This window comes from Malus sylvestris, chromosome 2 (assembly GCF_916048215.2).
Source record: "Malus sylvestris chromosome 2, drMalSylv7.2, whole genome shotgun sequence".
Classification (NCBI taxonomy): Eukaryota; Viridiplantae; Streptophyta; class Magnoliopsida; order Rosales; family Rosaceae; genus Malus; species Malus sylvestris.
This window is the reverse complement of record NC_062261.1, coordinates 10,812,848-10,824,152: the sequence shown is the minus strand read 5'-3', so window position 1 is coordinate 10,824,152 and position 11,305 is coordinate 10,812,848. Positions and strand designations below refer to the sequence as shown.

The following is an 11,305-nucleotide window of genomic DNA, read 5'->3' as shown; positions in this document are numbered from 1 at the left end:
CCCGTTAAAATAAACGGGACCCGACCCGAAATCGACCCGATAATATTAACAGGTAATATGACCCGACCCGTTATCCGTTAAGGAAAATATATTTTAAACCAATAAATAATCAAATGAAAAACATAATACTAAATAAGTATATACATACCATATTGTCACATCCAAAACATAAAAACACATTTTTCTTTTACGTATATTTTCACTTACCCAAAGTCTTTAATAGTTTTTTAATTAATGTAGAAGTGTAAAAAAAATATAGAAAAAATATATAAACATTCGTAATGACAAGCTTTACAACTTTCATGAAGAGCTTAGCTTCGAAATTCGTCACTATAATCATATAAATCATAGATCAAAATTTAACCGTTGATTGTTGTTTACATTTACGCTTCATTGTTCTCATCAAATTTTATTTTTTCAGATTTTCTTTTTTGAAAACTTGATCTATTAGAGGATGCAGGAAGATGAACAGTTTGGATCGTTGATATTATATTCAGAGTTTTACGGTTAGTGAAAATATTGCTTGATGTTTATAAAGTTTCTATAAACTATATGACATTGACTCATATTTCAGTTAATCGTAAATATTGAAACGTGATATCAAAGATCTGAACCGTTCATCTTCTTACATTTGCCAGATGATCATGTTTTCAAAAAAGAAAATTTTAAAAATGAAATTCAATAAGAAGAATAAAGCGTAAATAACAATCGACGGTTAAATATAAATTTAAGGTTTATGAATTATAGTGTTGGATTTCGAAGCTGACCCCTTCATGAAAGTTGTAAAGTTTGTCACTATGAGTGATTGTATAATTTTTTTTACATTTTTTACACTTCTACAATAATTATTATTAATTTTATTAATTTTGCCCTCAAATAAAAAACATTATTCATGAAGGTTTGGAGGATTTTAAAAATCTAAATGATTAACCATTATCTAAATGAGTGTTTATATATTCTTTCACATTTGTATGTATGTCTTCTTAGTTTTTGCTTATCTAAATATTATATTAGTTTTTTTGGACAACAACATGTTAAATAAAATTTATCCTAATAATGATAATAAGGAACTCTCATAATAAAAATAAATAATAACTAAAACTTTTTTTTTTTTTTAAACTTATATAGAATAATAATACAAAACTATATATTTAATATTGAATATATTGTATATATTAATATGGCTATTGTATTTTATAATAAATCTTTTAGTAATTAAACTTTAAAATTATCAAAATAAAATTTTTCTTAACGGGATACCCACGTGTTACCCGCATGTATACCTGTTAAGAACCCGTTATTAACGAGTTCTTAACGGATCACCCGATAATGACCCGATAAGTTATCGTGTTGACCCGAAACCCGTTATTTTCGTGTCGTGTTAGAAACTGCCGGGTCTACCATGCATGCATAAAAAAACAAAATATCATGGTTGATAGTATTGCATTATCTGCAAAACCATCCTGTTACCATCACATCACCTTATTTTGATTACTCCAATCTGGCATCCTCATCTTGCACTAATATCTATGCCAATCTATATCCATTTGCCAACACTGCAGTAACGTATTAGGACTCTTGATAAAATACTCTGATGCTCTAATCCTCCGCACGTCTGAATCCCAAATTAAATTGAACTGTACTGCTCGCTTTCAAGTTGGAGATATAATTCGCATCTCATCTTGTACAAGAAAATATCAAGATATTTCACCATTAAAAGATAATATCATGATTAAAGTCACAAGATATCCTTCAATAATAATTATCTTAACCATTCTGTCGTCCAACGTTTGAGAGTTATGTTCATCAACGGCCTTGATCGCACAAACCGATAGTGTAAAATTGGGTCCAAACTGTTGTAGACGCAACCTGTTAAGATATGCCTAGCAGACATTACGTTAAACATTTGGTAGGCACAAAGACCTCCGTACCAAACATTCGGAAGGTCCTTAAAAGACTTTTACATGTATATTTTCCGGATTCCAGATGATCCTAGGGCCACCTTAATCTCTATGCACGTACGCCCATGTTTATCATGCACATATATCATATTCGAATGCTTGGTAATTTTCACTTGATTTGTAAAGACAAATTTAGATAGAACTAGAAAATAAGCCCACGCGTTGCAGCGGGAACCACTGTTTCAAGCGTAAGTGCATGACTAAGACACATTTATCCTGAATAAATTCAACACAATCATGAATGAACAGAGAGACACATGAGTAAATGAGGTCAATAAGATAAGCAGCTTGGCTTTTATATACATTCAATTGAGCTAACATGTAAAGACATTGCACAATTAGTAGGAAGAAACTGAACATTCTTGATCACAAAGACATCGTTGCCAAAAAAGTTCTGTTTCCATAAGAAACAAAAGCAACATGAAGTTCACACATATTTTGCTTCAGCAACTAATAAAAAATATAGAAAGTGTTCAGTACTTGTTCAAGTAGCTAATTTTCCAAGCACAAATGTTCAAAGCCAATAATATGCAGAAGCCCTGTTTCCATATGAAACAGAAGAAACAGAAGCAACATGCAATTCACACATATTTTGCCCCTGCAATTAAGACGGCAAAATATGTCCTACAGGCTAGGCACCTATTTTAGCACTTACCAAAAACTGCAAAAGTGTTCTGTTCTTGTTTGAGCAGCTAAGTTGTCAAGCACAGATGTTCAAACCTAAAAAGGAGGTAAAAAACAGAATCACACCCTCAAATGCACCAATGCAGATAACACACTAATGCCCCTTCACACAAACTGCAGGCCAAGATGCGCAAAAAACATTTGCATATTCCTTGAAGGTTTCTAGGCCTTTGTTATATTATGTATTAAGAACCAAACTTTATCCCCCAACACTAAATTTGTTGGAGTCACAATCCCATTGCAAGGGTTGTAAAACTCAAAAGCTTATTGTCCAAAACCAAAACAATTTGTACCATTTACATGCATGTGCAACATATGCCTTACACTGGAAAAACATCTAAAATCAAATACAAATTTATAAATCACGTACAGATTTTGTTTTACATTTTTATAATCAAGTAGCAATAGCAAGTAAAATTACAAACTTTCAAAAACCTGAGAGTAGAAATTAAGATGTAAAGATATCCCGAAACATACAACATACTGTATAGAAGCTAACAGTAAAAGTTTGTGAAGCAAACTGCGGCATGAGCGTCCTCTTGAACAAATTGGAGGTACTTTAGCCTCAGTTCCTCCTCCTCTGTCAAAACAATTACAAAAACATAGTAGCTTAACTAAAAAATGCATGATGAAATAGATAGTTTTCATGCAGAGAAAGAGAGTACTTTAATTTTTTTTTATATAATATGAGACAACTATAATAATATACCTAGCATTATATCTTAGGTACATGTATAATAATACACAATTTGATGCGTGCCTAAGTAAATCTTTTAGGATTGTCAACTGGCTAAAACATATTAGAAAATAATCAAAAGAAAGCACTTTTGGTTTTTTAACTATTATAAACAATGGAAATTAGTATGACAGTACCAAACTAAATCCCAATTAAGACAAAAGGCCTGCTTGACCAAGTTTAATAAACCAACATACTGAGGCGGTAATGCCAACAGACATAAATAGGAAGATTTGCAGCAGCCTTTCTGGAATAGCAACAGCTCAAACTACTTGAAGCTACAATAATGAAGGGGTGAATTTAACTAATTTTACTCAGTTATAAGCATATCAAAACTGCAGGAGGGGGGGAGAGTTAGAGTTAGATAGAGGGGGGAATTTTTTACAGTAATTATGGCTTACATTCTTGATTTTCTCTTGATGACTTGCACGTTAAAAAGTCAAGGGTCCAGAAAAACTTCAAAACGATAAATAAGAAATTATGTCCATATCATATAACATGGTAAGGAAAGAAGCAATGCAAAACAGTCTCTAAGAACCAAGTTCGCATCCAAAGGCACCTCAACAGTCTCAAGAATTTTGTTCCAAGTATAGTCTATCTTTTATTTTCAAAATGAAACATCTACCAAGTAAATGATAACATAAAGTATCATTTTCAATCGACAGAATTTTTTAATCGAACCCATATCTATATCTATATATATATATATATATATATGTATGTATGTATATGTGCACGTAGAAAAATCAACTATTTCCCTAGTACTAACAAAATTAGTAGTGTATATATGTAACATATATATATATAACTACACTTTTGGATTTGGAGGAGGAAGCAACTATACCCTGAATATATCCAAGGCTAATGAAAAACTTGACTTGTTTGTTAGTCAGTTCTTTGCTCAAATTTCTCTCATTATATGTTCTTGAACCTGGACCCATGCGCTTGTACTCTTCACAGGCCACATTGCTGCAATTTCAAATTATATTATTAACTCTCAAAACTAATTATATGAAAATGCTTAATCATGTTTTAAATGACATAATCTGCTTACTTGTTACATTCAGGGTGGTTATCGTTGTTCCAGCCGGCAGGGCTAACCACCTTGGTCATGTTGGTGTAGGCATACACCATATGGGGTCTGCCTCTCCAAGCCCTGCCCAAATGTGTCACTGCCTGCCCCATTAATTATATGTTACATTGTTAGTCACCAAGCATCAAAAGTTCGAAACCAGGACTTGTAGACAAACAAAAAGATTAACTACACATATCTTAATTAATCCACCCAAACTATGTTTTGAGAGGGGGAAGGAGAACAATCATGTGGAATTTACAATTTATATGGTGAGACTTGCATAATCCACTCAATCGTTGTCGTTCGTATACATTCTTCATAAATTATATGAAAATTATGGGGAAAACAAATAACATGCATACATCTATATACGTATGGCTCAACACCTGAGTGTAAATACACTAAATATTAACATTTAGAAAATGAACAAACCTGTTTGCGAAACATAGACGAATCATCGAGCTTCCCGAAGTTTCGAGGGACATGAAGATCGTCTTCTCATCTTCCATGCACACCTGCCCCAACAACCACTATACTCAATGCTAATGAAAATTTCAAGGACCAACAAAGAATGTTGGAATTTCTTGAACCAAAAACAACTAATATTGATCTTAATAGAAATTCAGAACTTCGATCAGATTATAGGATTTTGAAAAATAGTCACTACCATCTGAAACGAAATTCCACATTTCTCAAAAAATTATGAAAACAATCTTGTTTGCGTTCCATGAATATTCCTAGTATCCAAATAGCATGTAAATTTTCCTAGCATCCAAATAATTGGTCAAAAGCTCAAAAGTCCAAACAAACAATTAAAACCAAATCCTCAAATGTTTGGTTGGAATGAAGAGATTTAGGGGGGATTGAAATTCGAAAAGAAAGTTTTACATCCAATCCACCCATTACAACCCCTGGCATGAAACTAAATCCCACACCTACTCAAAAGACACAAATCAGAAAATTACTCAATTTCAAAATCCAAATCAGAAAATAAAACCTCACCATTTCTCTCACTCACCTCTTCATCCACATATCTTCTCCTCATATTATGATAAAAGACCTCTCTTCAAGTTTGGCCTCTGATAGTTGGTCCATCTCAGGCTACAACTTTTCCAGACCTTAATAATCCTACAATTCAGACCAACCCACTACAACCATAATCAGTGAACAGTTTACATTAAAACATTTGAAATTACAGCCCATTTGATAGAAGATTAAGATTTCATTGTTTTAATAGAAACACTGAAAAATGAACATTTCACATCGAAGAACTAATTTCTCATTATTTAAAAATTAGTCATCAAATTTCATAAATAAAATTAAAAAAAAAACCCAAAAGAATGCAAAAAATTGGAACCTTTGGGTGAGCAAGTAGAAGACATCGCCCTCATTCCACATATTTCCACTGTGCTACAAATTCACTACTAAATAGCAAAAAATTCAAGTTTGTTAGTCATAATATATCTCAAAAATGAACTCCTAAAAGTAATAAGAAAAGAAAAAGCACTAAAATTGACAAGGAAGAAAAGTTAAATTGTTAGTCATTTGAAATATCCAAGTTGCAAATTCTAATTCTCTATAACCGATGAGCCATATTGAGCTCATTTGTGCATTCGATGCAACCTATGAGCCACATTGAGCTCATTTGAAATATCCAAGTCGCAAATCCCCCCCAAAAAAACCCCGCAGAGCCCATAGATAAAGTGACAGTTTACCTTCGGAGTCTCAAGAACACCGCCCTTTACCTGAGTCAAGTCCTTATTTATAGAAATACCACATGTAGCAAGCACAGGATCATCATCATACTGGTATTTTTTCATAGCCTGCAATAGTAAATCAAATGAGCAAGAAGAATTATTACAATATGTGGTAAAGAAACTAAACCTTTCATGACCTGCAAACCTATATCAGTCATAGTTCTTATTCTTTCCTGAGGCTTCTGCCTTAATTTTTCAACTAAGGATGCCCTCTGCTTTGAAGATAATGCTTTTGTATACCGTTGAAGCGAAACAAATGAACAAAGCTAAAACACCAAGAGAAACCCCATGGGGAAGCACAAATCTAGATATCAGACAAAGGAGTTCCAAAAAGATAAGACTAAGAGTCTAAGAAAGAATAATATGAAAATCAAAAGAAACTGGCATACCTCCAGAGGCAGATAGTAAGGCCTTTTGGGCTTGCCATTGATCAAAACCCTAAATAATCAAACCAAATCATTACACAGAGTTTCCAAAATACATTTATCTTAGTGCCAGAAGGAGAACCCTAAAATTATAGCTTAACTAATTGAAAGATAAGAAGTAGAAATAAAAATATTCAATACTTACAGTCACTATTTCAACTGAATAATAGCCACGGTCCACATAATCTCCCATAAACAAATAGTTTGTTTCTGGGCACTGCAAAAAAATTGCAACAGGAAATTAATGTTATTTTTGGAAAGTGAACCATCCAGCAGAACAAACCAGAAAACTACAAAATAAGAAAGAGAAAACATCACCAATAAGCAGCAACCAATTAACAACCTTGAAGAACACATACGATAAATTAAATAGCCCAAATCAGAACAATACCTTTCCTCCAATGTGGAAAAGCTCCGCCAGATCATGGAATTGTCCATGAATATCACCACAGATAGTTACATGGCTTTTTACAGGCTGCAACACATAAAACCCAAAATGGTTATTCATTTACCTCATGACATGCCCAAATCTTTATAGGTCCAAAACCTGTATGAAACAATACAAAGAAAGACATGAAACAGAAACTTGCAACTAAAAAGGTCCACCTGGACATTGTTTTCTTCCATTAATATTTCCTTGGCCTTCTCGCAGAGCACCCTTACCTATATTAAACAAACAAATTAAGATGAAAATTATTTACATCACTGAATGAAAAATAAACTCCGAAGAAACCATAATAAAAAAAAGGTCCTTTAACAAACATTAAATTGAACATGCTTCCATTTCAATACAGATTTCCATTTTCTTGCTCATTAGCGCTTTCAAAAAGCAAATATTTTGGTCCTATTCCGTATAACATTGTATAGGCTGGTGTACCATAGAACATAGCCAATGTTCTGAAATCCAAGAAGCACCATAGCAACTCAGTTTTGAAGCAAAAAAGTATGCTATCAGCCTAGCATACCCACACAACCCTCCATCCATCCCCAAGAAATATTGATATGATTACATGCACTATAAAGCACCTACACAGCATGCAGATTATTTGGCAAATCAAAAGTTGTATAGAGTTTCCTCCAACAATGGAACGTAAACTAAGGAGGTTTCACATTACTGATTTCAGTACTGTCCAGATAAGGGAAAATTCAAGGCATCTCCTTACCAATGTATTACAATGTTCACATTTAGCCAAAAACAGACTCAAATACTGCACTCCACGAAATCTCTGTTAATCATAACTCTGCAAAGGTCTATAAATTTGTTGAAAGATTTGGTTTTTATGGCCTTGGACTCAGACACCCAAAATTCGTTTTTCCTATTTCACAAATCCCAAAGGCAGAAACCTGCAGTGTCACAGAAAATGGGATCTGACCCACATTGCCAATACCCAAACCTAACAGCAAAACACATCATTATAACCACCAAGTTCATGCATTTCTTTAGAATTTTTAACCCAGTGATAAATCCAATAGAAGGTCAAAAACCCACATCAGTGGTACATTCAATTTAAAAGTTAAGAAATCTAACCCACTTATCTATTGCATTAAACCTTAAAGACAGCTCCACCTTCTAATTTAAAAGCTTAGTCAACGTACCACCTCCTAATATAAACACTTGCTTATAAATATGATTTATAAATAGTTTTGACATTAAACAAAAGAAATGCTTAGGAAAATCAAATTTAACAGAGGTCATTCCTGTAGCAGGGATCACTCACATAGGCCAAACATAAACCATATCCCAAATCCCCCCTAAAAACACACCAAAAAATTGGAATGATTTTATTCTAAACAAAAGGCCAAATGTTAAGCATTAACTAATGAGAATTAAAATTTGTATAAACTCAAGAATTCAAAGTTTCAAATGTGACAACCAAAGATGTGATTTAGAGTCTAGACAGAACCAGATGTTAGTATCGGCTCTATTGTACCAGATTACTCTCTCAGTCTAAAGCCCAATCAAGTGCCAATTCAGCCCAACTTCCCATTTGAAGCTGTTTCCAATTGATTATCTACCATAAACTGTTTTAATTCATTGCTGACACGCTGCAAACAAATTGGGATTCAGAAAGTTGATTGTTTGCTAGTGCTCTAGTAAATTGGAAGACACAATCATTCTACTTTAGTCTACTGGCTTAATAAATTATTGATTGATTACAATCAGACAAATTGGAAAACACAATCATTCTACTTTAGTCTAGTAAAGTATTAGCTCGTGCTCTAGTAAAGCTTGTGTTGTGTTGACCCATAAGAAACGCCAATTACAACAAAAAACTCATGACCTTAAGGCAATAGCTCTCATGTGGATTAAATAATTCGAACCAAAAATTAATATATTTTATTTTCAAACATTTTTCTCATAACTAAAATGATGAAAGCGGTGCGCGCATCTCTATCTTTCAGTATATTCAGCTCAACTACCTTCAAGTTTAAAATGAGATTGTGAATGCATGAACCTTTATAATCTATCTAAATTTGTTATTAAGCATTTACTGATAGCCAGGTAGTAGGTATCAATCCAGTTTCCTGTTGTGTGATAGAACCTTAACTCTCTGGTTGAATTAACATGCATACTGCTGCCAGAATGCATTACTAAGTTCATATTAATCCAGTCAAATCAATTAGGATATCAAGAAAGATGACAACAACATAAAAAATGGCCACTCTCATACAATGATGAAGATGAATTTAAACGATTCAATCCTACTACAAACGAAAATCCCTAGAGAGGAATTTCAGCCCAGATTTGCTTATGCATTGAAAATGAAGATTTCAGAAAATGAAACATAAAAGGATTGAAAATTCTCGAAAAGGAAAAAGGACTTACAGTGACGGATAGCGGAGAACAGAGATGGACAGTGTAGGACAGTGTAGGCAAAGTTTTCGTAGCTGGGTGAAAACAAAAGCAACCACTAATACAATCAAGTAAAATAAATGCAAACCAAGAACATGTAGAACTATATAAATAAGGAATTCAAAACATTATAGCAGAAAATCAATTACATACAACTTTTCTTTAACCACTCTTTAAATGCAGAAAACTTAATTAAAACTAACAAACACATACGCATAAGCACATTACTTACACCCCAACCACTAAATAAGTGCAATTTGACACTAATCCACTACTGCTTACAATCCCATATCTAACAATATATACACATATATATATGCACAAACATGAAGATTTCATAAAATGAAACATAAAAGGATTGAAAAATCTGGAAAAAGAAAAAGGACTTACAGTCACGGACGGCGGAGAACAGAGATGGACAGTGTAGGCAAAGTTTTGGTAGATGGATGAAAACAAAAGCAACCACTAATACAATCAAGTAAAATAAATGCAAACCAAGAACATATAGAATTATAACAATAAATTTAATTTGACAGATAATTTTCTTGTTGAAAAACTTTGATCTGCAAAACCAAATAACATTTTTCAACAAAAAAAGAACTAATTTAACAAAGCAAATACAGTATACGAAAAACAGCTATTCAATTTAGCTTCACTAAGAATACAGGAAGTCCATTCAAAACGACCAAAGGGATACAAATATAGAAGAACCAACCTTTTTGAAAGATCACTGGTGCCATCGTACTTTCAATAACTTTAGCATGAACCAAATTATCTGAAATAAAAACAAAGTCCATTAACTAAATCAGAAGAAAACCAATACAGATTAACAGAGAAAAACGCATTCACACACATGCATAATACAATACATACATATACAATATATAATTAAATGACATACCTTGATGGCCTGTGGATCTGCAACCTTGTTTCGTGAAGAAGAGCAAAAGGAAACAGTTCTAATGATGAGGCAGTACAAACTTCTGAGTGGGTACTGAAATTAGAAAAACGTAAATTTCAAACCATTTATAAGTCCCAAATCACAAAAGCCCCAAATTTAAACAAATTAAAGCCACCCGGATGTACAACCCGAAGAACTCACCGGAAAGCCCTAGCTTTTCTACCTAAAAAATCCCTTTAAATCAAACCGAAAAACTGAAGATGGTTACCTGAATTCAATAAAAATTAAATTATAATGAATTTACTCTTAACCATGGTTTTTTCAAAAATCAGAAAAACCTAAAAATATCTAAAACGATCGCAAATTTTGGAACTGCTTTAAACCAACCTGCCATGAAATTGGGTCCACTGCACTCGCCATTTCCCACTTCCTCCGATCGTTTCTGATAAAACAAAAATTTTAAAATTGTAAATTTTCAGATATTAATTGGAAAAGAAAGCGCAGAATTGGTAAAGTCCGCACCTTCACACCTCGTTTCTGCGGTTGAATGAGTTCTCTCAGCCGAACATACAGAGTGAGAATGGCGAGCCGTCAAGGAGTTCGCGGCTGGCGAGACTGAGAATGGCGAGAGAGAGAATCGGTGAGGGATCTGAGGGAAGTTACAAAGTGAGAAAAGGGAGGGATGGGGGGATTTGATGGATGTTTACAGAGAGAGTCGGGAGAGAAAGAGGGTATGAAAGAGAGGATGGAACAGACGGAAAAGTATTGCACACAGTGCGGTGGCAATTTCGTAAATAAATAGAAATTTCAATCTGAACAGCAGTGAAGGGACGATGGCAATCTTGTAAATAAACCGAAATGTGGTTCAAAACACTGTTCATTGGTACAGTGCAATTGAAAAGCCTTCTTTAG

General features: G+C 33.5%; 2 protein-coding genes across 10 annotated transcripts; both read right to left on the bottom strand.

The window, feature by feature from the left end:
- Positions 1 to 2,983: 2,983 nt before the first annotated feature.
- LOC126591256 (probable pectinesterase 48) lies at positions 2,984 to 4,986 on the bottom strand. 2 transcript variants are annotated; one of them, XM_050256854.1, is made up of 4 exons: positions 4,889 to 4,986; positions 4,436 to 4,557; positions 4,226 to 4,350; positions 2,984 to 3,225 (listed from the first exon to the last, which is right to left on the bottom strand). In XM_050256854.1, exons 1-4 carry the CDS (start codon positions 4,901 to 4,903, stop codon positions 3,140 to 3,142), a joined length of 348 nt encoding a protein of 115 aa, XP_050112811.1. In that variant the 5' UTR covers positions 4,904 to 4,986; the 3' UTR covers positions 2,984 to 3,139. The 2 variants fall into 2 exon arrangements, with proteins under 2 accessions (XP_050112811.1, XP_050112822.1); XM_050256865.1 differs by having other exon boundaries at positions 4,436 to 4,553; positions 4,889 to 4,973.
- Positions 4,987 to 5,474: 488 nt separating this feature from the next.
- LOC126591208 (putative serine/threonine-protein phosphatase PP2A-4 catalytic subunit) lies at positions 5,475 to 11,182 on the bottom strand. 8 transcript variants are annotated; one of them, XM_050256817.1, is made up of 12 exons: positions 10,916 to 11,180; positions 10,781 to 10,835; positions 10,366 to 10,486; positions 10,208 to 10,267; positions 9,466 to 9,527; positions 7,245 to 7,301; positions 7,030 to 7,113; positions 6,784 to 6,855; positions 6,603 to 6,651; positions 6,172 to 6,279; positions 5,814 to 5,880; positions 5,475 to 5,604 (listed from the first exon to the last, which is right to left on the bottom strand). In XM_050256817.1, the coding sequence occupies exons 2-10, from the start codon at positions 10,811 to 10,813 to the stop codon at positions 6,257 to 6,259; spliced, it is 561 nt and encodes a 186-aa protein (XP_050112774.1). In that variant the 5' UTR covers positions 10,814 to 10,835; positions 10,916 to 11,180; the 3' UTR covers positions 5,475 to 5,604; positions 5,814 to 5,880; positions 6,172 to 6,256. The 8 variants fall into 8 exon arrangements, with proteins under 8 accessions (XP_050112774.1, XP_050112767.1, XP_050112772.1 ...); XM_050256810.1 differs by having other exon boundaries at positions 5,475 to 5,584; XM_050256815.1 differs by having other exon boundaries at positions 5,475 to 5,584; positions 5,814 to 5,877.
- Positions 11,183 to 11,305: the final 123 nt, after the last annotated feature.